Source organism: Oncorhynchus tshawytscha, linkage group LG01 (genome assembly GCF_018296145.1).
Source record: "Oncorhynchus tshawytscha isolate Ot180627B linkage group LG01, Otsh_v2.0, whole genome shotgun sequence".
In the NCBI taxonomy this organism is placed as follows: Eukaryota; Metazoa; Chordata; class Actinopteri; order Salmoniformes; family Salmonidae; genus Oncorhynchus; species Oncorhynchus tshawytscha.
The window spans coordinates 82,335,304-82,363,263 of record NC_056429.1 but is presented as its reverse complement, the minus strand read 5'-3'; the positions used below and the strand labels follow the sequence as shown (position 1 = coordinate 82,363,263).

Sequence of the window (27,960 nt, the reverse complement as noted above, 5' to 3'; positions counted from 1 at the left end):
GAAACCAGGATAATGAGTTTAAATCTATTACAGTATATTACTTTTCTAGGCAGGTTTCTTCATATGTAAAGGCATGCTAAGCTGTATCCGTGCTTCTACACCTGCATTGCTTGCTGTTTGGGGTGTTAGGCTGGGTTTCTGTACAGCACTTTGAGATATCAGCTGATGTACGAAGGGCTATATAAATAAATTTGATTTGATTTTTGATTTGATCCCAAATGGCAACTATGTAGTGCACTTTATTTGACCAGGGCCCAAAGGATTAAGGATGAGCTAGCCAACTGGGCCCTCTTGTGGAAACACCCATCTATCAACTACTGGTGGCACATCCACCACTATATTGAAGATGGCAGGTTTGACCATGCATGATTATGTAATGATTAATAATGACTAACATAAAGAGAGAGAGAGAGAGAGAGAGAAGCTCTGCTTTTAAAAAGGAAGCTAAGGACAGGAAATAAAAAATTCATGAAGGTGTTTTCTCATCATGGGAGACGTCAATGGACACACTGACAATACAATGTCACATCATCATGGAAATTAATGAGTTCTGAGCTACTAATCTATTATGGATGGCTACGGCTGCTGCTGGTTCAGGCTGTCATTTACTAAATAGACAAAGGCAGGCAGGGTCACTGCTACTTCGTACAACATTATGTAAAACGTGGCATGTCCGAGGTGTGTTCAAATACTGAAGTGGTACTTGATAGAGCTTGTATGTTGGAATGGAACCAATAAAAAAGCATTCAAAAGTGCAGACCTCGCCCACCTGGCAGTCTAAAATAAATGCTATAACATTTTTGAAGATTTGAACCCGGGTCTGGATGCTGAGAGGAGTTAACTTCTGATGCTTTTATCTCATCTGTGCTTCTCAGGATTACAATACTGTAGTGTACTGGCCCTGACCACATTAAATGCACTGTGCTTTTAATTTAATAAGGAATGCGGGTTGTTCATTTTGTAGCAATGACAATATGCTTGATAGTGGCCTGGTGCCTTCAGAATACATGTACCTGCGCGGCGTGGGTTTGAATCCGATCCACTGCTATTTACCACTCTCCTCTTACCTTACTTGTCTTATCTAATACACTGTGGGACTGCCCCACTCTTTTAAGAAAAAATAAGATTATTATTGTCCCTAATGGCCTTTTTCATAACGTTTAATGTTGTGTGGTGCATTTCATACTTTAGGGAAAATAGTTATATAAAAAAGTATTTATTTATAAACCTAGAGCTTCAGATAGAAGCTATATTATCAGTCTCATCAAGTTGATTTCCTTCTTCCCTGTTTTCCTGCCAATGGACTACGCAATTAATAGGAGAGTTTGCCCTCAAATGTTGTCCAATTCTTGGCCTTATTTGACTGGTGTAAATATGCAAAGTGGTGGGTATCACCGTTTCTTCTTCAATTGACTGCTTGCTCTCTCAGTTTACCCCAAGTCACTCTCCGGCTCTGTCCCAAAGGCACTCTATATAGGGCACTACTTTTGACCAAGGCCCATAGGGCATGGTCCGTGCTGGTCGGATGCTGGTCAGATCAGCATGGTCAAGCTTCACTGGACTTCATATAAACTGGAAACCATATATCCTGAGGCTGCATTTATTGTAGTTGGGGATTTTAACAAAGCAAATTTGAGGAAAAGGCTACCTAAATTCTATCAGCATATCGTCCATTGCTACTCCAACTTCCGGGATGCAAACAAGGCCCTCCCCCGCCCTCCTTTCGGAAAATCTGACCACGACTCCCTTCCTATAGGCAGAAACTCAAACAGGAAGTACCCATGCTAAGGACTATTCAACGCTGATCTGACCAATCAGAATCCACACTTCAAGATTGTTTTGATCACGCAGACTGGGATATGTTCCAGGTAGTGAAAATAATATTGACGTGTACACTGAGAAGGTTACTGATTTCATCAGTAGTGTATAGGAGATGTTGTACCCACTTTGACTATTAAAACCTACCCTAACCAGAATCCGTGGATAGATGGTAGAATTCGTGCAAAACTGAAAGCGCGAACCACCGCATTTAACCATGGCAAGGTGACTGAGAATATGGCAGAATACAAACAGAGTAGTCATTACAATGATTCTGTACACTACAGTATACTTGCTTGTTTTGTCACATGAATGAACTGAAATTAGGCGAACTATGGTGGAGCGATTTCTGCATAGTGCATCTTTAATCTGTAGTCTCTCCCAATGTGAGCCTAGATCTGTTTGTTTTGCCAACTCCCATGATCCTTGTAATGTTGAACACTAGGCATAACATCAACCATAAACGATGCTTAACAGTACTAACATATCTGGGAGCAGGCTTTAGATAGACTACATGTTCAATTGTATTCAAAAGACCCTCCCCTATTAGACAGACAGAGAGAGAGAGGGTGTCACTCAATGCCCTTGTTTTGTTATTGTGTTAGCTATATGACTAGGCTCAAGGCTTCGCTGTTTCTCTGTTTATCCCCTGCTGTACTGTCGCCTCATCTCAAGGTATTGACATGATGAGCCAAGTTCTTGTTTACAGTTCTGTGTGCTGTATTCCCTTTCAGCTAGTGTGTAGCATACTGCTCTATTTACAGTTCTGTGTGCTGTATTCCCTTTCAGCTAGTGTGTAGCATACTGCTCTATTTACAGTTCTGTGTGCTGTATTCCCTTTCAGCTAGTGTGTAGCATACTGCTCTATTTACAGTTCTGTGTGCTGTATTCCCTTTCAGCTAGTGTGTAGCATACTGCTCTATTTACAGTTCTGTGTGCTGTATTCCCTTTCAGCTAGTGTGTAGCATACTGCTCTATTTACAGTTCTGTGTGCTGTATTCCCTTTCAGCTAGTGTGTAGCATACTGCTCTATTTACAGTTCTGTGTGCTGTATTCCCTTTCAGCTAGTGTGTAGCATACTGCTCTATTTACAGTTCTGTGTGCTGTATTCCCTTTCAGCTAGTGTGTAGCATACTGCTCTATTTACAGTTCTGTGTGCTGTATTCCCTTTCAGCTAGTGTGTAGCATACTGCTCTATTTACAGTTCTGTGTGCTGTATTCCCTTTCAGCTAGTGTGTAGCATACTGCTCTATTTACAGTTCTGTGTGCTGTATTCCCTTTCAGCTAGTGTGTAGCATACTGCTCTATTTACAGTTCTGTGTGCTGTATTCCCTTTCAGCTAGTGTGTAGCATACTGCTCTATTTACAGTTCTGTGTGCTGTATTCCCTTTCAGCTAGTGTGTAGCATACTGCTCTATTTACAGTTCTGTGTGCTGTATTCCCTTTCAGCTAGTCTAGTGTTTGTGTGTGTTCATGGGTGTAGTTGTAGCCTTGCACTCTCTTTTATAACCCTGTCAGAATGAGATGATGTGTAGCTACTCACTATGTGTATATTCTAACAGTGCCAGTTAAGAATGATTTATCCTTGGCCTTAAAGTTGAGATCTGCGATTGGCAAAACAGCGCCACTGTCCACCAGAGGCACATTTGTTATTGCTTTGAGGAAATGAGCATCCAGCATTGTGGTAAAAAAAAATGGCAGTACATACTCTACTGTTCTATTGTGTGTGCAATGATGTCAGAGGGATAAAACAGTATTTGGTGAAACGGACGTGGCAGTTTCACCGCTCTGGATTCTAGCTTTAATTAATGAACATATTATCTGCCTCAGTACATGTGATATCCCCAGAGTAGGCTAATTACTGGGACCTTTATGTTACCTCTCAGTGTGTTACTTAATAACATGGAATGCATTAGATGGTCTCTAAGCTTTGACCTATTAATAAAGACTAACTTTTCCTCTCTCTCCTCTTCAGGTGGTGCTTGTCTTTGCCCTCAGCATCGGAGCCCTTGTAATATACTTCATAGATTCCTCTGAGTAAGTATAATTTTTTTTGCAACACATTACAGCTGTAATCTACAGTGTATCGTGCTTTTTGTTATGTTAATATACTGGAAACTATTGCACTGTGACAACAGAGCTCTACTAAACAATGAGATGGTCTTTTTGTCAATGGGATCCAAATCTAATCTGGCAAATTATGTGGTACAGGTGGACTAATGTGGTTATAACCTGATTTATAGAGAAGCTGTAATAATATGTATTTTACCAGGTAAGTTGACTGAGAACACATTCTCATTTACAGCAACAACCTGGGGAATAGTTACAGGGGGATGAATGAGCCAATTGCAAAATGGGGATGATTAGGTTACCGTGATGGTATGAGGCCAGATTGGGAATTTAGCCAGGACACCAGGGTTAACACCCCTACTCTTATGATAAGTGCCATGGGATCTTTAGTGACCACAGAGAGTCAGGACACCCGTTTAAAATCCCATCCAAAAGACGGCACCCTACACAGGGCAATGTCCCCAACCACAGCCCTGGAACAATGGGGTATTTCTTTAGACCAGAGGAAAGAGTGCCTCCTACTGGCCCTCCAACACCACTTCCAGCAGCATCTGGTCTCTCATCCAGGGACCGACCAGGACCGACCAGGACCAACCCTGCTTAGCTTCAGAAGCAAGCCAGCAGTGGGATGCAGTGTGGTATACTGCTGGCACTGTAATATGATATCTGAAACAAAATATATGCTCCTTACACATATTTAAACATTTGATGGTCTGCAAAGTGGATAATACAACTGTAACTGTAGATGTGGCAGATTATGGTAGTTATGGTTGGTTTCCTGTACATACAAAATCACGTATACACTAAAAAATCAGGGTACTTCAAGATTCTTTGGGCTGGGTGATGTTTCTATGTGGAACCAAACTGACTAAAATAACCCTTTAAGCTCTTCAATGGTTACAGTTCACAAAAGGTTTATCTGCTCTTTTAGCGATAATAATGTAGAGGAGGTGGCTCATTAGAATATTTTAAGACTGGGTTTGCGTACAGCTCGATTTGTGCAACCATGAATGAGTGCCATTCCAGTTTATCTCATTTGTTGTGCTATTCCCTTACATATTATAAATGACTATGGCCAATGATGGTGTTGTGTCAATTGAGAGCAATTACTAAATCAGTCAATGGTAATTAATTCTCTCCTCAGGGACCCCCACCTGTTCCAGCGGTAGCTCACTTGATTCAACTTCTCAATTCAAATCACATGAACTTTTATGTCACATACTTCGTAAACAACAGGTGTACACTAACAGTTAAATGCTTACTTACAGGCCCAACAATGCAGAGGGTAAAGAGAAATAATTGAAAAATAACAACACAATGAGTAACAATAACTTGGCGATATACATGGGGTTACCAGTACCGAGTCCATGTGCAGGGGTACAAGGTAATTGAGGTAGATGTGTACTGTACATACAGTGGGGAGAACAAGTATTTGATACACTGCCGATTTTGCAGGTTTTCCTACTTACAAAGCATGTAGAGGTCTGTAATTTTTTATCATAGGTACACTTCAACTGTGAGAGATGGAATCTAAAACAAAAATCCAGAAAATCACATTGTATGATTTTTAAGTAATTAATTTGCATTTTATTGCATGACATAAGTATTTGATCACCTAACAACCAGTAAGAATTCCGGCTCTCACAGACCTGTTCGTTTTTCTTTAAGAAGCCCTCCTGTTCTCCACTCATTACCTGTATTAACTGCACCTGTTTGAACTCGTTACCTGTATAAAAGACACCTGTCCACACACTCAATTAAACAGACTCCAACCTCTCCACAATGGCCAAGACTAGAGAGGCAATTATTAGAAAATGGAAGAAGTTCAAGATGACGGTCAATCACCCTCGGTCTGTGGTTCCATGCAAGATCTCACCTCGTGGGGCATCAATGATCATGAGGAAGGTGAGGGATCAGCCCAGAACTACACGGCAGGACCTGGTCAATGACCTGAAGAGAGCTGTGACCACAGTCTCAAAGAAAACCATTAGTAACACACTACGCCGCCATGGATTAAAATCCTGCAGCGCACGCAAGGTCCCCCTGCTCAAGCCAGCGCATGTCCAGGCCTGTCTGAAGTTTACCAATGACCATCTGGATGATCCAGAGGAGGAATGGGAGAAGGTCATGTGGTCTGATGAGACAAAAATAAAGGTTTTTGGTCTAAACTCCACTCACCGTGTTTGGAGGAAGAAAAAGGATGAGTACAATCCCAAGAACACCATCCCAACCGTGAAGCACGCCTCAATGTTTCTGTCCTTTGCCTCCTGTCTGTCCTGTCCCTGTCATGTCCGTTCTGTACATTACCTCCTGTCATGTCCTTTCTGTCCTTTACCTCCTGTCCTGTCATGTTATTTCTGTCCTTTACATTGTGTCCTGTCTGTCCTATCCATTCTGTACTTTACCGTCTGACCTGTCCTGCCATGTCCTTTCTGTTCTTTACCTTCTGTCCTTTATCTCCTGGCCTGTCTGTCCTATCCCTGTCATGTTCTTTCTGTCCTTTACCTCCTGTCATGTCCGTTCTGTCCTTTACCTCCTGTCCTGTTCTTTCTGTCCTTTACCTCCTGTCCTTTCTGTCCTTTACCTCCTGTCCTTTACCTGCTGTCCTGTACTTTCTGTCCTTTACCTCCTGTCCTTTACCTCCTGTCATGTCCGTTCTGTCCTTTACCTCCTGTCCTGTTCTTTCTATCCTTTACCTCCTGTCCTTTACCTCCTGTCCTGTCCTTTCTGTCCTTTACCTCCTGTCCTGTCCTTTCTGTCCTGTCCTTTCTGTCCTTTACTTCCTGTCCTGTCCTTTCTGTCCTTTCCTTCCTGTCCTTTCTGTCCTTTGCCTCCTGTCTGTCCTGTCCCTGTCATGTCCTTTCTGTCCTTTACCTCCTGTCATGTTATTTCTGTCCTTTACCTCGTGTCCTGTCTGTCCTATCCTTTCTGTACTTTACCGTCTGACCTGTCCTGCCATGTCCTTTCTGTTCTTTCCTGTCTGTCCTGTCCTGCCATGTCTTTTCTGTCCTTTACCTTCTGTCCTTTACCTCCTGTCCTGTCTGTCCTATCCCTGTCATGTTCTTTCTGTCCTTTACCTCCTATCATGTTCTTTCTGTCCTTTACCTCCTGTCATGTCCGTTCTGTCCTTTACCTCCTGTCCTGTTCTTTCTGTCCTTTACCTCCTGTCCTGTCCTTTCTGTCCTTTACCTCCTGTCCTGTCCCTGTCATGTTCTTTCTGTCCTTAATCTCCTGTCTTGTCTGGCCTTTCTGTCCTTTCTGTCCTTTACCTCCTGTCCCTGTCTGTCCTGTCTGTCCTCTCCTGTCTTTTCCTGTCCGTTCTTTCCTGGCTTGTCTTTCTGTCCTGTCCTTTCATCTTTTCATTTGAGGGATAAATCCTTTCCAGGTAACTGCCGTTGCCCGCCCGGGCTTACAGTAAATTTCAACGACCACACGACGCCAACAATCCTTTACTCACAGATGAAATTGCTTAATAATCTCTAAAAGACAAGGATCAGAGCCTCTCTCAGACGGAACAGAACAGAACAGACAGGAAATACCCAATTTCCTGTTCTAGAACAATCAACATCACTCATTAAGCACTAGGAAACACCAACGGAACGCCCTTTCAGATTTTTGACGTGTTTTGCATGAAAAGGGCTATATTGCTATTATTTAGCCTACTGATGTGCCATTAGGAAGTAAAGGAAGGAGGCCTGAAAGCTTTTTTGATTGCCCAGAGAACAAGGGGGAGGTGTGGCCAAACTTACGTTTACATTTTTTTGTCAAATAGTAGACACACACACGAATTACAGTAGTGAGTGCATACATTTTTAGTACTGGTCCACTATGGGAATTGAACCCACAACCCTGGTGTTGCAAGCATCATGATCTACCAACTACGGACTTTATAGAGAGAAGTCATTAGCCTTCTCGTCTCAAGAGATTGTGCCCAGCTAGGCTCATTCAGGCATTGGAATATTGTTTCATTACACAAAATATAACTTTTTACAACGTATTTATACTTTCCAATCCCTTTGTGCATTCAGTCTGAGAGTTATTCTGAGAGCAGTTTGATATATTTTTGCTAAACATAAAAAAAAAAACTTAAGTGTGGGTGTCTGTGTGCCTTTGTTCTGGCTGGCTATATGAAGTTGGATACAAAATAGCACAATCTGCCCGAAGTACCCCTTCACAATGCACCCCTTCATGTGCAAGTGATCATTAAGCCTGCTGTATGTTCTTATGAGTTTTCCCAAGTAGCCCATGTGGATAAGCCAGTACAGAGGTACTAGTACCCCAGGTTGAGAACCACTACACTAGAGTACTATGGTTAGCGCTGTCTGTTGTTTTTTGTGAGTGATTGTCTGATTTCATGATCTAAAAGAACGCAGGTAGAGTTATGTCCTATGCAATACCATGTGTACTCCCACCCTGTCATCCAGGTTACGACCTGAAATACCTTTTCACCTGATGAAGAACATATGACCTTTGACCTGACCTTTAATCTTTTTACTTGCAAAATGAACCGTGTTGTGGTACTTCCCTTGTCAGTTTTTCTAAAGGTTATGATAATTATATTTCAATAAAATGTTGTATATACATTAATTTAAGAAGTTTGAATACTGTATTATCCCTCTGTCCATCGCCTGAAGCATTAGCTGAACCAATGTCATTAGCTGACCCAATGTCATTAGCTGACCCAATGTCAACAACAAGGCTCTCAGCTTGCCTTAAGTCACACTTTGACTCACAGCGGCGTGTCGTCTGTTAAGTGACAGCTGGTTATAACAGATATGGGCCATTCCTGTAATTAGCCTTGTAGGCCGACTGAAGCATTATTTTTATACAATGTACATTGTACATTTTAGGACATCCTCAGCCTCAATCATCCTTGAGTGAGTTGTCAATCTCTAAAGGCTTAGGGTGTGTAAATGTACACACTAGTCTTGCAGGCAGAGATGGGCAAAATATACATTTCTATGTACCTTATTACAAATACAAGATACTTGTCGTGGAAAATTACATAATTCATCTTGTCTTTGTGGGACTTAGTCATAAGCATAAAACTTGTCTTTGTGGGACTTATAGCTAATATAGCTACGGTCCGTTTGGGTGCGACTGCAGCATGTGACATCCCGTGGGTTTACTATCTACAAAAAGTCACATATGGAAACTTGCAGAAATGAGCACATTATAGTATTTGCTGTTGTGAATGCAGTTAGACGGTTGAGCCCTCAGGTTGTCAACCTTGTGCTATCTTAAATCTGCACAGACAACTAATTGCCTTTAACACACTATCTTCTGACTGCCACGTATACAGAAATTATGTATTTTTCTATAAAAGCAGAGACCCGACTATGTTTGTTAAGCCTTAATTAAACTCTGAACCATTGTTGGTGAATGGTTCAGACTTGAAAGCATAACAAACATAGTTGGGTCTGTGCTTTTATAGAAAACTCGTATAAAATTGTCGTTTGAAAGAATCTGCAGACTCTCTCTTCCTATAGATTTGCTATCACATACTCTAGAGACCATTGTATCATACTAAAATACAAAATACTTTTGGAAAGTATTGTATTTACATAAGAGACAGGTATATTGAGGTATTTTGTCATTTCAAAATACAAATATATTTGCAAGCAAGTACACGCCTTCACTAGAAAAACATTCTCAGTAATGGTAACAAAAAACATGTCACAGTCCTATGACTGTGATATATGGTTGTTTTCCTACCTTGATTGCACTAAGTCACTCTGGATAAGTGTCTGCTAAATGACCAAAATGTAAATATACAAATGAACACTTGCAAACCAGGCTGGGTATTATTCCAATGAGATCCACCCCCGAAATAAGGCCAATCATTTCAGGGGCAAACTTATTAGAATAATACCCAGCATGCTTTGAAGTGTTAATTTGTACGTTTACTTTTACATTATGGTAATTTAGCAGACACTCTTATGCAGTGGCAGTCAGAGGACAATTTTGTTTTTCATGAGCATTGCCCTATTTTGATTACAGCATGTTGGATGACTGTCATTCATATTCCATTCACCTAGTTCAATGTAACAGCAATAAGTTTAGGCTACAACATGATACTTAAAATTTCCCTCTGCTAGGTTGCTACAACCTAGCCTATGAATTAAAGTTTACAACGTAGGTGCACACAGGTCGATCATTAGTCCAACAGTTGCAAACAAGAGTTTCTATTTTGCAAATTCAGGTATGTTCATCCCCGTTTCGTTGCGTTTAAGGAACTTTTTCAACAGAATCAGCGGAATGAATACTCCCCTGATCACGCGTAAACAGAGTTCACTTTTATGACAGCCACCTTGTATTCTTTCTCGCATCTATGCGCTCTCCTCCCATCTTTTCCCTTTGTCCCTTGTGGACATCAATGCACAAAACATCAGCTGTATGTGACGAGGTGAAAAAAACTTTCCAAGCCAAACTATATCATAACTGCTACACACAGCCTACAGCATTGTCACCATATCAGCTAAAGTAACATTATAGTCAACATAGCTAATAGAACTAATGCGTTAGTAAACCTGCTACAATCATGCTGTAACGTTACAGTGTACACTCAGTAAGCAGTTTAGCACTTACACCGGCAGGCCCCGATGGCAATAGATTTGTAAAACCAAAAGCTTATCTTGAGTTCTAGTGTTGTGTTGGATAGTCATAGCCAGCTAGCTAACATAGCATCCCTCTGTTTGAGCAGGGTGTTTGAGTAGGCTAAACTGGCTAGCTAAGTAAATGAAAACTGAAAAAAAATGTCTCTCTCTGACTCAAAAACTGTTCAAAAACTGTTCAACTATTGTCTTTCTCTGTCTTTGAGTCAACCACTCACCACATTTTATGCACTGCAGTGCTAGCTAGCTGTATCTTTTGCTTTCAGTACTAGATTCATTATCTGATCCTTTGACTGGGTGGACAACATGTCAGTTCATGCTGCAAGAGCTCAGAGCTTGAGCGACGTCATAATTACATGTGTAAGTCTATGGAAGGGGGTGAGGTTTTGTATTGAAGTCAATGTACCCAGAAGAGGACGGAAGCTAGCTGTCCTCCGGCTACACCATGATGCACTCTACATAGTGCTGTTGAGGGTACTGTAAACCTTCATACAAAATAGTATGTTTTAATCAATTATTTGGAGACGTTATTATATTTAGTATTGTTTTATCTGAAAAGGCTAACTTTTTAAATGTAAAAAATGTAAATCACTGCGGAGGATGGTCCTTCACTTCCTCCTCTGAAGAGCCTTCATTGCTCTTATCACTACAGAGTGGTATAGTACGATGTGATATAGAGGTATTCAACTCTGAATAACCGGTGACATGAAATTGGCTCACCTTTTTAGACACGTACATTTCTATGTCAATGAATCCTTAAGGGATAGGCATCCCGCTAGCGGGACACCAGCTAACAACATCCGGTGAAATTGGAGGGTGCGCAATTCAAATAAATTATCGTAATATTAAACATTCATGAACATATACGTGTCATGTCATTTAAAAGCTTAAATTCTTGTTAATCTAACTGCGTTGTCCAATTTCAAAAAGGCTTTACAGCGAAAGCATACCATGCGACTGTCTGAGGACGGCGCACCACAACATATTTTTCAACCAGCACATGCTTCATAAAAATCACAAATAGCGGTGAAATAAATCACTTACTTTTGAAGATCTTCCTCTGTTTGCAATCCCAAGGGTCCCAGCTACAACATGAATGGTTGTTTTGTTAGATAAAATCCTTCTTTATATCCCAGAAAGTCTGTTTAGTTGGCGCCATCAATTTGAGTAATCCACTCGTTCAACATGCAGACAAAGGAGTCCAAAAAGCTACCGCTAAACTTTGTCCAAACATTTCTGTTTAATCGTCAGGTACTCTAAAATGTGAATAAACTATCATATTTCATACGGAAAGTAGTATGTTCAATAGGAAAGGAAAATTCGTAAGCATGCGCCCTCTCCCTCGCGCGCCGAATGACTGATATTGTTCAGGTGGTCTCCTAACCAAAACGCCAAATACTTGTTCGTTTTTCAAAAAAGAAGCCTGAAACCTTGAATAAAGACTGTTGACATCTAGTGGAAGCCATAGGAATTGTAATCTGGGAGATGGATTTACATAGAAACAATAGGTTTCCATAATAAGGGCCTGGGACCACAATTTATTTGTATTTCCGGTTGGATTTTCACCGGATTTCTTTCAATTCTGTTATAGTCTCAGACATTATGTTAACAGTTTTAGAAACTTCTAAGTATTTTCTATCCAATGCTACTAATTCCATGCATATCCTGGCTTCTGGGCCCGGTAACAGGCAGTTTACTTTGGACACATCAGTCAATCCGTTAACGGCATTGATTTGACAGCACCCAGTGAAATAGCAGTGCGCCAAATTCAAAAATAGAAATACTCATAATATGAATGAATGAATCATACAAGTGTTATACATCGGTTTAAAGATGAACTGCTTGTTAATCCAGCCTCTGTGTCAGATTTCAAAAAGGCTTAACGGCGAAAGCAAACCATGCTATTATCTGAGGACAGCACCCCATCAAACAAACACATGAAAATCACATTTCAACCCACCAGGCACGACACAAAAGTCAGAATTAACGATATAATTCATGCCTTAATTTTGAAGATTTTCTTCTGTTGGCAGTCCAATATGTCTTAAACATCACAAATGGTCCTTTTGTTCAATAAATTCTGTTGTTATATCTCCAAAATGTGGCGTTTGATCCAGAAAAACACAGGTTTTTCTGGATCATGCTGAGCATGATCCCCTCCCTTCGGAGACTGGGCCGCAGGGCAATATTCCAACATGATAACGACCCCAAACAGACCTCCAAGATGACCACTGCCTTGCTAAAGAAGCTGAGAGTAAAGGTGATGGACTGGCAAAGCATGTCTCCAGACCTAAACCCTATTGAGCATCTGTGCAAGGTCTCTAACATCCACCAGTTCCGTGATGTCGTCATGGAGGAGTGGAAGAGGACTCCAGTGGCAACCTGTGAAGCTCTGGTGAACTCCATGCCCAAGAGGGTTAAGGCAGTGCTGGAAATGATGGTGGCCACACAGAATATTGACACTTTGGGCCCAATTTGGACATGTTCACTTAAAGGTGTACTCACTTTTGTTGCCAGCAGTTTAGACATTAATGGCTGTGTGTGTTATTTTGAGGGGCCGGCAAATTTACACTGTTAAACAAGCTGTACACTCACAACTTCTTCAGTGTTGTCACATGAAAATATATACTCAAATATTTACAAAAATGTGAGGGGTGTACTCACTTTTGTGATATATTGTATGTTATGTACCCAGACCTCACCCTGTGAAGTTTCAACTGCATCCAAGATTAGCTAGCTAGCTTAGTAAACAGTGTTGATAATTCCATTAGGGCTAGCCAACTAAATTATATAGCCAACATTTTCGCTATATTGATGTTGTCAGACAATGGATGTTCCATTCAATTTCAATGTTTGAGTTGCTTTGCGTATCAGCAAATTTGCTTGCGATAATCTCGCTGCAACACTGCTCACTGCGTCCATGTTGCTTGACATAGGCGTTGATAAGTCCAGAAAAGGCACATTGTGAAGAAGCTCATGCCAGTTGCTCTTGAGGAATGCAAAAACCAGTATGCATACTTGCCTAAACACAGCACAACAAATTAGAGGTCGACCGGTTATGATTTTTCAACCCCGATACCGATTATTGGAGGACCAAAAAAGCCGATACCGATTAATCGGCCAATTTTTAATTTTTAAATTTGTAATAATGACACTTACAACAATACTGAATGAACACTTATTTTAACTTAATATAATACATCAATAAAATCAATTTAGCCTCAAATAAATAATGAAACATGTTAAATTTGGTTTAAATAATGCAAAAACAAAGTGTTGGAGAAGAAAGTAAAAGTGCAATATGTGCAATGTAAGAAAGCTTAAGTTCCTTGCTCAGAACATGAGAACATATGAAAGCTGATGGTTTCTTTTAACATGAGTCTTCAATATTCCCAGGTAAGAAGTTGTATTTATTTTAGGAATTATAGGACTATTTCCCTCTATACCGTTTGTATTTCATTAACCTTTGACTATTGGGTGTTCTTATAGGCACTTTAGTATTGCCAGTGTAGCAGTAACATAACGACAACAGCCACCCTCGAAGCAGCATTACCCATATTTGAATATGTCATGATGTTGGCCTAGGGATAGGTTTTTTCCTCTCACTACCCTACTGATGTTACATTTGAAAACCCCATGGTTAACATAGAGATTCTGGGAACATCAGAAGGTGGGGGGAAATGAATTATATTCTGGTAATCCGACCAATTGAACATATGCGGTGGTACTTAATTAATATGATGTCAGTTCGGTTGTCATCTGAGACATTCTCATCAATGATAAGATGGCATAAACTCTACAGTGGTTCAATTTAAATGTTTGAATATGAAATTATTCGTGATGGGATGAAATGTGATTTTAGCTTCTAAAATGTGAGATTTGGTTTTTCATAAGGTTAGGGCTATGCTCAATCAGTGGCCCACCCCTGTGAAGGCCCTCCTCTCCCTTCCTATATAAAGACTTGACGACAATGTAACCTCCTGCTCCGAGGATGTGGGGATGACGGTCCAATGTCAGAATGGTTCAGATAATAACTACAGAACGAAGCCAACATCAGCGTGAGCTTTGATTGCGAATGGTATGAACTTTGAACTCTTATTCACTACAGATGTGATACCTCCTAGCCGTTGAGTTAGCAACAGCCGCTGCAAACGAGGGTTCGGAAGGAACAGACAGAGTATCCCGTCTATCACACAACGGCGTTACTACAACGTATCCAATTGACAACCAGAAACATTCTTCAAAGGACTCGGTTGGGCAACACGGCCTTCCATCTAATTGGCAAGAATACTTTTAGTTAATTTGGATTTCGGGTACAAATAAAAATGTTGCACTGACTCGACAATGTATTAATGTTTCAGCATTCAACTAGCCTCGTGCGACATGAACATGCAGTTGCAAGCCCAGGTCGCGCAGGCTCGAGGGCAGGTCAATATCCACCTTCGTAACATGGCAGTCTAACATGCTGACCAGACCGCACGCATGCGTGTGTCCGCCATTGCATGCATGTTGATTTCGTCCCCGCACACCAGACGCGATGAGGACACGCAGATTGAATTATCAAAAACTCTGAACCAATAATATTAATTTGTGGACAGGTCCAAAAGCATTAAACATTTATGGCAATTTAGCTAGCTCGCTTACTGTTGCTAGCTAATTTGTCCTGGAATCTAAACATTGGGTTGTTATTTTAACTGAAATGCACAAGGTCCTCTACTCCGAGAATTAATCCACAGATAAAATGGTAAACCGAATTCGTTTCTAGTCATCTCTCCTCCTTCCTTCAGGCTTATTCCTCTTCTTTGGACTTTATATGGCGTTTGGCAACCAACTTAAAGGGGCATTACCACAACTGACTGGAGTGTGGACCTCAGTTTATCTTTCAATCACTGACGTGGGTATATGCTCCTAAAAACCAATGAGGAGATGGCTCGTGGGTATATGCTCCTCAAAACCAATAAGGAGACGGGAGAGGCAGGACTTGCAGAGCGTCGAGCATCACAAATATAACCAAGTTCTATTTGAGTGCCTAGCTACGCTTACACTCGCAAGCAGTGTGGGTGCAAAGAATGAGTAACATGTATGTGTAAATGTATATTGCAACGCTCGCGCACGCCAAGCATCTGGTCTGGTCCGCATGTAAGATGGAATCTGACTTTATAAAGCTTTATAAAACCCTGAGTAGATCTAGCTACTCAGGAAACAATTCTAGCTACTCAGGAAATAATTCAGAAAAGTCTATGTGAGGACTGATGAAAAAATACCATTAACTAAAGAGAGAGAGAAGGAGGGGAACTGTCTAGCTGCCAGGCTGTCCAGTGGACGCTTGAATGAGTGGAGTCAGAACCAAGTGCTGCGGTGTCCTCTCTATGTGTTTGTCTTTTTACATAATCATCTCAAACTGTGTTTTGGTCCAATTGTTTGTCCTTCCCTAATCTTGGTTTGGATTTAATTACATTGAATTGATACCATAAGATTACCATTTTGTGTACAACAGCGTAATTTTTTTCTGTATTGTGGAAATTAAAATGAATCTGAGCCAATAACTCCACAGTTTGGCCAAAAGGCTATGACTTTCAGTGTCTCTGGATAAGAGCATCTGCTGAATGACTAACATGTAAATGTGAGTTTCAGAAGAATAATGTACACACAGTTCTTTAAGGGTTAATCAGGGGTATATCAACATGTTACAATTACATGCTTGTGTGACTATTTATGCATATTATCATCCATTGGAAAATACAAACTTTTGCACCTTCAAGTTCTTTCATTCCTCTTCATTTTTTCACCTTTTTTTAAATCAGGGAAGAAGAATGCATCTTCAATAAGTGAGACATTTCTAACATTTTAGTTTTCTGTGTGTTTTTGACAGCCCCATCGAGTCCTGTCAGAACTTCTACAAAGACTTCACGCTACAGATTGACATGGCTTTCAACGTCTTCTTCCTCTTGTACTTTGGTCTACGGGTAAGTAAAGAAAGTACAAGGCTACATAAGACTTGTACACAACAAGTTGTTACTCTAGTGAAGTTTCAATCATGTCATGGAACAAAGACCGATAACAATGTCATTCAAGTCGAAACATCGCACTCATTAAAACTGTGGAAGCATTCATCTGTCGTTCTTTCATAACTTTAATGCCTTTTTGTACCCTGAACAAACAACAGTCATGTGTCAACATTAAAAGGGGGATGGTTGGCAGAGTTGAAACAATTCACGCAGGAAGTGGAATATTTACGGTGAATTTGACTCGAGTTTCAATTATCTCCAAGTTATGGAATTGGAATTGAATTGGAATTAAACTGTTTGAATTGGGATTGAATTGGAATTGAATTGGAATTGGAATTGGAATTCAATATTTGTACATTTCCCAGTTAATGGAATTAATGCACTTAGTATAAAACATTTACTCCAGGATTTGTTTTAAATAACTTAAAACATGTATATGTATTTCTGTATTTCTAGTATAGCTAGGCTGTCTGAGCAGTGACAGGACCAGCCTGAAAGCCTGGGGGAATTGAATTTGAATTTGTGTAATTGTTGGGTATAATATTGGATTGGGGATGGAATTCTTAGAATGTACCTAACATTGGAAATAAGATGAATTTAATTATGTCTGAATTCAAATTTACAGGGAGAGGTAATTTAGTTAGAATTGAATTTGTGGAATTAACCCCAATCCTGCTGGTGGGTTATTGAAGGAGTTCCCACATATGCTGAGCACTTGTTGTCCATTGCTCGTGTTTCTTGGACCAAGCACATCTCTTCCTCTTATTGGTGTCCTTTAGTGGTGGTTTCTTTGCAGCAATTCAACCATGAAGGCCTGATTCACGCAGTCTTCTCTGAACAGTTGATGTTGAGATGTGTCTGTGTTACTTGAACTCTGTGAAGCATTTATTTGAGCTGCAATTTCTGAGGCTGGTAACTCTAATGAACCCATCCTCTGCAGCAGAGGAAACTTTGGGTCTTCCTTTCCTGTGGCGGTCCTCATGAAAGACAGTTTCATCATAGCACTCGGCGGCTCTTGACATTTTCCGGATTGACTGGCCTTCATGTCTTAAAGTAATGATGGACTGTCATTTCTCTTTGCTTGTTTGAGCTCTTCTTGCCATAATATGGACTCGGTCTTTTACCAAATAGGGCTTTCTTCTGTTTACGACCCCTATCTTGTCACAACACAACTGATTATGTCAAACACATTAAGAAGAAAATACATTCCACAAATTAACTTTTACCAATGCACACCTGTTAATTGAAATGCATTCCAGGTGACTACCTCATGAAGCTGGTTGAGAGAATGCCTAGAGTGTGCAAATAGACAAAGAGTGGCTACTTTGAAGAATCTAAAATATATTTTGATTTATTTAACACTTTTGGTTACTACATGATTCCATCAGTGTTACTTCAGAATTTTGATGTCTTCACTATTATTCTACAATACAGTAAATATAAAGAAAAACCCTGGAATGACTGGTACTGTAGTTAATTTGTTTATTTTCCCTTTCAGTTTATTGCAGCCAATGACAAGCTGTGGTTCTGGCTGGAGGTGAACTCAGTGGTGGACTTCTTCACTGTTCCCCCAGTGTTCGTGTCTGTTTATCTCAACAGGAGCTGGCTTGGTAAGTACAGAATACCTGTTTACATTTACACCTCCAATGGTCTATTATATGGGCCAGTACTAATGTAGTAGTCTTGGTCCTGGTTGGATTGCTCAGACCTCCAAAACAGCCTACAGGTTGGCCAAATGTGGGAGTGGTGTTTTCTATTTCAACCTCGATGGTGATCAGGTCAGCAACGCCCCCCAGTGGATTATAGTTGTATTACAGTGGTTTAAGATGTATTGTTGATTTAATCATTGTTTTCTAGTTGATCCTAATGGATTCCTTTTTGGTCTGGTTTTACTTTGGTTAGCTTATGTTGGACCCTACCCTCTTTTCAACATCCGCAGATGCTGGGAGTAGCTGTTGGGGCTGACTGTAATAGTGGTATTGGTTGTTCATTGACAGCAATCATTTGTTTACTTACCAGTGATGGTTTCTGGTTCCTGTCAATGTACATTTCACAGTGTTGTGATATTGCACTGCTGTCAGTCTTGTATTAAGTTGCCATGATGGCATACAACAATTCATTTCAATACCTTTCATGTCATTGAACAAGCTTTTTTGTTTTTCTTGCTACAGTATCTGGAATGATGATTGAAGTGATTGAAATTGGTCTATGATTGAAAGTACATGATGAGTGGGATATTAAAGTTAATAGGCTTTTGTTGAGTGGCGCCTGCCTGATTCACTGCTTTAAAATAGAAATCAATCTACTAAATGAATGTGTGCCAAATGACAACCGCGTCCCAAATGACAACCTATTCCCCATGGGCTGTGGTCAAAAGTAGTGCACTATATAGGGAATAGGCTTCCATGTGGGATGCAGAAGACTGTGGCTAATCTCCAGGAGAGAGCGAGAGGTCTATAGGACATTACAGATGAAGGTGATTTTCTGCTTCATCACATGCAGGTGTTGGTTAGGGCTTTATCTTTATCAGCTGTCAATCAGTTGTCAATTAGCTGTCAATAAGAGCTCAGGACCACGCCCCCCTCCTCTCAGTCCTGATCAGCATCTGACTGTAGCTTTAGCTCTGTCTGTGTCCCAAATGGCAGCCTATTGACTATATAGTGCTCTACTTTTGAACAGGGCCCACAGGCAGATAAAGGTCTATGTCCCAAATGGCACCCTATTATCTTTATAGTGCTCTACTTTTGACCAGAGGGGTATCCTACGAAGCAAGATACAATAGATCTACTTAGGGTTTTCTAAAGCTAACCAGCTTCAGGTAACTTCATCTTCCAGCTCAGGCTTAAAGGTCCCGAACCGTCAAAATCATGTTTGTTGGCCGTCATTGTAAATAACAATTTGTTCTTAACTGACTTTCCTAGGTAAATAAAGGTTCAATTTAAAAAATGTTTCTCATGAAATGTGATGATATTTGGGTGGAAATAGATCAAAGTAGGACTACCAAAGTATGAAAAATGACTGTTGCTTCTAAATTGATACATTTTAATCATAAATTTACTGGTCCCCTCCCCCATGTCAAACACTTGGATTCAGGAGGCGGGATGGAGGTTGGATTATTAAGAGATGTTTGTGTTATCACAAAAAGCCACATTTTAATACAACAATGGTAACGTCATCTGTGTCTGGTGTTAGCTAGTTACTGCCTAGCTAGGTCTTCATCTGTGTCTGGTGTTAGCTAGTTACTGCCTAGCTAGGTCTTCATCTGTGTCTGGTGTTAGCTAGTTACTGCCTAGCTAGGTCTTCATCTGTGTCTGGTGTTAGCTAGTTACTGGCTAACTTCTTCATCTGTGTCTGGTGTTAGCTAGTTACTAGCTAGGTCTTCATCTGTGTCTGGTGTTAGCTAGTTACTGGCTAGCTAGGTCTTCATCTGTGTCTGGTGTTAGCTAGTTACTGCCTAGCTAGGTCTTCATCTGTGTCTGGTGTTAGCTAGTTACTTCCTAGCTAGGTCTTCATCTGTGTCTGGTGTTAGCTAGTTACTGGCTAGCTAGGTCTTCATCTGTGTCTGGTGTTAGCTAGTTACTGCCTAGCTAGGTCTTCATCTGTGTCTGGTGTTAGCTAGTTACTGCCTAGCTAGGTCTTCATCTGTGTCTGGTGTTAGCTAGTTACTTCCTAGCTAGGTCTTCATCTGTGTCTGGTGTTAGCTAGTTACTGCCTAGCTGGTCTTCATCTGTGTCTGGTGTTAGCTAAAGCTAGGTCTTCATCTGTGTCTGGTGTTAGCTAGTTACTGGCTTAGGTCTTCATCTGTGTCTGGTGTTAGCTAGTTACTGCCTAGCTAGGTCTTCATCTGTGTCTGGTGTTAGCTAGTTACTGCCTAGCTAGGTCTTCATCAGCTCAGCTAGGTCTTCATCTGTGTCTGGTGTTAGCTAGTTACTGCCTAAATCTGTGTCTGGTGTTAGCTAGTTACTGCCTAGCTAGGTCTTCATCTGTGTCTGGTGTTAGCTAGTTACTTCCTAGCTAGGTCTTCATCTGTGTCGTGTTAGCTAGTTACTGCCTAGCTAGGTCTTCATCTGTGTCTGGTGTTAGCTAGTTACTGCCTAGCTAGGTCTTCATCTGTGTCTGGTGTTACCCTAGCTAGGTCTTCATCTGTGTCTGGTGTTAGCTAGTTACTTCCTAGCTAGGTCTTCATCTGCCCTGGCTACTAGGTCTTCAGCCTATCTGTGTCTGGTGTTAGCTCTGCCTAGGTCCCCAGCATGGAACAGCCTACTCCGACTCTGTCTTCATGTCATTACATCAAGCCCAAATGGAAAATGTATGTATTAGCTCACCGCCCACTCAGCCTACTAGCTCCCGCCCACTCAGCCTACTAGCTCCCCGCCCACTCAGCCTACTAGCTCCCCGCCCACTCAGCCTACTAGCTCCCCGCCCACTCAGCCTACTAGCTCCCCGCCCACTCAGCCTACTAGCTCCCCGCCCACTCAGCCTACTAGCTCCCCGCCCACTCAGCCTACTAGCTCCCCGCCCACTCAGCCTACTAGCTCCCCGCCCACTCAGTCTGTCTTTACAGATTTCCTGGTAGTTTGACATTAGAGAAAAAGTACTTTTTCAAAAAAATAATCCCTATTTTTTATGGGTGATGTTTTAGTCACTCAAAAGTCACTTTTACATGAGAATCAGAATTACTGTTCGGGACATTTAATCAGTACTATTATAGTGGATATTGTTCCTTTGCCTGATGCTAACTCTAGCAGGCTTGTAACAGCGTGTGCAAGTAGCACGAGGCTAGTCAAACACTGAACTCTTCATTGAGACAATGCTGAAACATCAATCCATGGCAAGTCAGTGCCACATTGTCATGAAAAGAAAGAAAAGTTATCTTGCAAATTCAGCAGGATATGGTGTGAAATAGACTTTTAGAAGTGCCATCCTTATTTGATTACTTATCATTAATGTCGTCTTTGATGTGCTTATCAATGCATCAGCACCTTTTTTCCCCAAAAGTCAGTGGCAGACCTCATGTAACAACACCTGCACAGGATCGGTACATCCGACATCACACCTGCAGGACAGGTACAGGATGGCAACAACTGCCCAAGTTACATCAGGAACGCACAATCCCTCCATCAGTGCTCAGACTGTCCACACTGGCCTGTTGTAAGGCAGGTCTTCACCAGACATCACCGGCAACAACATCGCCTATGGGCACAAACCCACAGTCACTGAACCAGACAGGACTAGCAAAAAGTGCTCTTCACTGACGAGTCGCGGTTTTGTCTCACCAGGGGTGATGGTCAGATTCACGTTTATCATCGAAGGAATGAACGTTACACCGAGGGCTGTAATCTGGAGCGGGATTGATTTGGAGGTGGAAGGTCCGTCATAGTCTGGGGCGGTGTGTCACAGCATTATCGGACTGAGCTTGTTGTCATTGCAGGCAATCTCCACGCTGTGCGTTCCAGGGAAGACATCCTCCTCCCTCGTGTGGTACCCTTCCTGCAGGCTCATCCTGACATGACCCTCCAGCATGACAATGCCACCAGCCGTACTGCTCGTTCTGTGCGTGATTTCCTGCAAGACAGGAATGTCAGTGTTCTGCCATGGCCAGTGAAGAGCCCGGAGCTCAATCCCATTGAGTACGTCTGGGACCTCTTGGATCGGAGGGTGAGGGCTAGGGCCATTCCCCCCAGAAATGTCCTGGAAATAGCAGGTGCCTTGGTGGAAGAGTGGGGTAACGTCTCACAGCAAGAACTGGCAAATCTGGTGCAGTCCATGAGGAGAAGATGCACTGCAGTACTTAATGCAGCTGGTGGCCACACCAGATACTGATTGTTACTTTTGATTTTTACCCCCCATTTGTTCAGGGACACACTATTCCATTTCTGTACGTCACATGTCTGTGGAACTTGTTCAGTTTATGTCTCAGTTGTTGAATCTTGTTAAGTTCATACAAATATTTACATATGTTAAGTTTACTGAAAATAAACGCAGTTGACAGTGAGAGGACATTTCCTTTTTTGCCGAGTTTATATTCATGATTAATGATTCATGATTAATTAAAGTTAGCCCTGACTTCGCCTACCCCAGAGCAAGTTAGTTCTGAATGATTCGTTGCCATAGAAATGTACCTGACTAAAAGGTGAGCCACATTCATATGACTCGTTATCCCGAGTTGATCTCAGAGTTTCACAAAGTTTCCTCAAACCTAATTCGTGGGATACTCCTCAGGGGCCATAGGCAGATAAAGCTCTGTATCCAAAATGATACCATATTCCCTAGTTAGTGCGCTTCCTTTGACCAGGCCCATAGGGTAAGATAACCTTACAGGCTGTCCATTATCCAAAGAAAAGACTGCCATCTGCTGGGCATTAATATGCATCCAACTAAGACATGCTAAGGCACTCAGTTTCTTTTAAAAATAGATGGAGATTGATGGTGATGACCTGGCAATGCTATGACAATGCTATATCTGAATTAAGAGCGGGGTTTGCAGTTTTGGGACTATTCTATTGGTTCATTAAGCCAGGCAAACTCAATCAAGCCCAAGTAAAGTATTAGATATTATTTTGAATAGTATTTGAACCCAGGTCACGCTGTAACTTCTGTGGATAGAGCTTAGCACTACTGCCCTCACTGAATGAATACGCTCTCAGATCCCTAGTCAGGCTCAATCTCTCATTGACTAAAGAGCCTTTTCCCAAATCTTCTGTCTGAACATTCTGACATAGATACAAACAGACACACACATCCACAAATACGCACTCAAACACTAAAGACCCAGAAAGCACTCAGGACTGTTATGTTAGTTGGACGTAAACATGCACAGATGCCAAGTTACTACTGTAGCTAACTGCTTATAAGCTACCCTAAGTGTTACTACTGTAGCGAACTGCTTATAGGCTTCCCTCCAAGTTACTACTGTAGTTAACTGCTTATAGGCTTCCCTCCAAGTTACTACTGTAGTTAACTGCTTATAGGCTTCCCTCCAAGTTACTACTGTAGTTAACTGCTTATAGGCTACCCTAAGTGTTACTACTGTAGCCAACTGCTTATAAGCTACCCTAAGTGTTACTACTGTAGCGAACTGCTTATAGGCTTCCCTCCAAGTTACTACTGTAGTTAACTGCTTATAGGCTACCCTAAGTGTTACTACTGTAGCCAACTGCTTATAGGCTACCCTAAGTGTTACTACTGTAGCCAACTGCTTATAGGCTTCCCTCCAAGTTACTACTGTAGTTAACTGCTTATAGGCTACCCTAAGTGTTACTACTGTAGCCAACTGCTTATAGGCTACCCTAAGTGTTACTACTGTAGCCAACTGCTTATAGGCTACCCTAAGTGTTACTACTGTAGCCAACTGCTTATAGGCTACCCTAAGTGTTACTACTGTAGCGAACTGCTTATAGGCTTCCTCCAAGTTACTACTGTAGTTAACTGCTTATAGGCTTCCCTCCAAGTTACTACTGTAGTTAACTGCTTATAGGCTACCCTAAGTGTTACTACTGTAGCCAACTGTTACTACTGTAGTTAACTGCTTATAGGCTTCCCTCCAAGTTACTACTGTAGTTAACTGCTTATAGGCTACCCTAAGTGTTACTACTGTAGCCAACTGCTTATAGGCTACCCTAAGTGTTACTACCCAACTGCTTATAGGCTACCCTAAGTGTTACTACTGTAGCCAACTGCTTATAGGCTACCCTAAGTTAACTGTAGCGAACTGCTTATAGGCTTCCCTCCAAGTTACTACTGTAGTTAACTGCTTATAGGCTTCCCTCCAAGTTACTACTGTAGTTAACTGCTTATAGGCTACCCTAAGTGTTACTACTGTAGCCAACTGCTTATAGGCTACCCTAAGTGTTACTACTGTAGCCAACTGCTTATAGGCTTCCTCCAAGTTACTACTGTAGTTAACTGCTTATAGGCTTCCCTCCAAGTTACTACTGTAGTTAACTGCTTATAGGCTACCCTAAGTGTTACTACTGTAGCCAACTGCTTATAGGCTACCCTAAGTGTTACTACTGTAGCCAACTGCTTATAGGCTTCCCTCCAAGTTACTACTGTAGTTAACTGCTTATAGGCTTCCCTCCAAGTTACTACTGTAGTTAACTGCTTATAGGCTACCCTAAGTGTTACTACTGTAGCCAACTGCTTATAGGCTACCCTAAGTGTTACTACTGTAGCCAACTGCTTATAGGCTTCCCTCCAAGTTACTACTGTAGTTAACTGCTTATAGGCTTCCCTCCAAGTTACTACTGTAGTTAACTGCTTATAGGCTTCCCTCCAAGTTACTACTGTAGTTAACTGCTTATAGGCTACCCTAAGTGTTACTACTGTAGCCAACTGCTTATAAGCTACCCTAAGTGTTACTACTGTAGCCAACTGCTTATAGGCTTCCCTCCAAGTTACTACTGTAGTTAACTGCTTATAGGCTTCCCTCCAAGTTACTACTGTAGTTAACTGCTTATAGGCTACCCTAAGTGTTACTACTGTAGCCAACTGCTTATAGGCTACCCTAAGTGTTACTACTGTAGCCAACTGCTTATAGGCTACCCTCCAAGTTACTACTGTAGCTAACTCTGGCAACTACCATGCAAGTGGAGTTTCCATGTTGACTAAGTCTTAGTTGGAAGTTCAACTGTTTTGGTTTTTGATACATTTGGATGGAAAATAAAACCAGTTTGTCATTCAAATTCAAACCTCCATTGCTGCTTTAGTAAGTAATTTGTGAGAGCTTTTCAGGGACAAGTGCCAGGGAGCAGCAGAACATTGCCCAAAAAGATAAGATAGCAGCTAATTCCTGCTCCAAATGCTCCAGCTTTTTACTCACGAGCTGTACAAATAAACACAGAAAGAGGCTTTTAGTGTTAAGCTGTCCACTGATACTAGCCTTAAATGATCGCACTTATGGATATTGAAAGAAAATAAGAGATGTTTTTTGAAAATGTTATTCTGTAATCTCGGTTTTATCTTTTGTGTTGATTTTGGACATTGGGATTTCACTAAACATCTGAATGTTTTGAAATGACTTTCATTGCACACATTTTCAATAGCAAGTGTACCTCAATTGATATACTGAATGAATAGATTCACTATTATGTAAGCTTTCCATCAATAGAATGTAATGCTTTTCCATCTGTTGTACAGTAGCATTGCTGCCCTTTCCTGCTTTGAGGTGCTATGTGGAATGTAAAAAATTCTGCTTGAATGTACAGTAGGTAGCAGTCAGTTTTTGTACAGCAGTTGTGATTAATTCAGGATCATTGTTCTTTCACTAAATCCAGAGAAAATTAAATGAATGATTCCTAAAGCTTCTCATATACTGTGCCTTTTAAAAGTATTCATCCCCCTTGGTGTTTTTCCTATTTTATTGCATTACAACCTGTAATTTAAATGGATTTTTATTTGGATTTCATGTAATGGACATACAAAAAATAGTCCAAATTGGTGAAGTGAAATGAAAAAAATGACTTATTTCAAAAATAAATAAATGGAAAAGTGGTGCGTGCATATGTATTCACCCCCTTTGCTATGAAACCCCAAAATAAGATCTGGTGCAACCAATTACCTTCAGAAGTCTCATAATTAGTTAAATAAAGTCCACCTGTGTGCAATCTAAGTGTCAGATGATCTCAGTATATATACACCTGTTCTGAAAAAAACCCAGAGTCTGCAACACCACTAAGCAAGCGGCACCATGAAGACCAAGGAGCTCTCCAAACAGGTCCGGGATAAAGTTGTAGAGAAGTACAGATCAGGGTTGGGTTCTAAAAAAAATATTTCTGAAACTTTGAACATCCCATGGAGCACCATTTTTAAATCTGTTATTAAATAATTGAAAAAATATGACACCACAACAACCTGCCAAAAGAGGACCGCCCACCAGAACTCATGGAGCAGGAAAGGAGGGCATTAATCAGAGACAACAAAGAGACCAAAGATAACCCTGAAGGAGCTGCAAAGCTCCACAGAGGAGATTGGAGTATCTGTCCATAGGACCACAATAAGCCGTACACTCCACAGAGCTGGGCTTTACAGAAGAGTGGCCAGAAAAAAAGCCCTTGCTTAAAGAAAAAATAGGCAAATACGTTTGGTGTTCGCCAAAAGGCATGTGGGAGACTCCCCAAACATATGGAAGAAGGTACTCTGGTCAGATGTAGCTTTTTGGCCATCAAGAAAAACGCTATGTCTGGCGCAAACCCAACACCTCTCATCACCCCGAGAACACCATACCCACAGTGAAGCGTGGTGGTGGCAGCATCATGCTGTGGGTAGTTTTTCATCGGCAGGGACTGGGAAACTGGTCAGAATTTAAGGAATGATGGATGATGCTAAATACAGGGAAATTCTTGAGGGAAACCTGTTTCAGTTTTCCAGAGCTTTGAGACTGGGACGGAGGTTCACCTTCCAGCAGGACAATGACCCTAAGCATACTGCTAAAGCAACACTCGGGTGGTTTAAGGGGAAAACATTTAAATGTCTTGGAATGGCCTAGTCAAATCCCAGACCTCAATCCAATTGAGAATCTGTGGTATGACTTAAATATTGCTGTACACCAGTGGAACCCATCCGACTTGAAGGAGCTGGAGCAGTTTTGCCTTGAAGAATGGGCAAAAGTCCCAGTGGCTAGATGTGCCAAGCTTATAGAGACATACCCCAAGAGAGTTGCAGTTGTAATTTCTGCAGATGGTGGCTCTACAAAGTATTGACTTTGGGGGGAGGGGGGGTTGAATAATTTTGCATGCTCAAGTTTTCTGTTTTTTTGTCTTGTTTCTTGTTTCATATTCATATAACATATTTTGCATCTTCAAAGTGGTAGGCATGTTGTGTAAATGAAATGATACAACCCCCCCCCCATAATCAATTTTAATTCCAGGTTGTAAGGCAACAAAATAGGAGAGATGCCACTGTATACCCAGAGCTTGACTCGGCACTCCACATCACTTTCTTTCTGGTGACAGTTTTGAGGAGTTAAAATTCATTCTACCCTTCAATGACTGTCTATGACAGAATGTGGCCATCCTATAGACTATCTGCAGTCTGATGAGATGTACTGTACATCGTCTGGTAGTAATAGGACATACTTGCCTCACCGTCTGTCTGCCCTCTGTCTTTCTCTGGGTTGGCCGAATCCTAAAGGAGCTTATAGTGTAATATTCTGATGGATCAGAAGAGGGGCTTGCTTTAAGCTTGCCGTACACCAATGATGATCACAACGAGGATGCTACAGTATGAGTGTCTGTGGTAAATCTGATCCCAACACACCTAAATCTCTTCCTGCTGGACACAGACATGTTGAGCCCACCTGCTCGTCTTTTCTCAGCTGTCCAAGATGGACACTGAGAGCCTTTGATTGATTTGCTGTGTGATAAAGGAAGGGGAAAGAAGCAGTGGTTAGATAGGGTAAGCTGTTGTAAGGAATTGGAAAACGTGGTTCCAAAGGATGTTGTAAAGCCTTG

General features: G+C 41.3%; 1 protein-coding gene across 5 annotated transcripts in view; it reads left to right on the top strand.

Moving 5' to 3' along the window:
- Positions 1-27,960, top strand: part of LOC112258082 (calcium-activated potassium channel subunit alpha-1) — a 222,235-nt gene that overhangs the window by 102,179 nt on the left and 92,096 nt on the right. For all 5 annotated transcript variants that reach the window (XM_042326592.1, XM_042326589.1, XM_042326586.1 and 2 more), the window contains exons 3-5: positions 3,794-3,855; positions 16,375-16,468; positions 18,009-18,120. In XM_042326592.1, the coding sequence (XP_042182526.1) occupies positions 3,794-3,855; positions 16,375-16,468; positions 18,009-18,120 (268 nt within the window). The remainder of the gene's footprint in view (positions 1-3,793; positions 3,856-16,374; positions 16,469-18,008; positions 18,121-27,960) is intronic.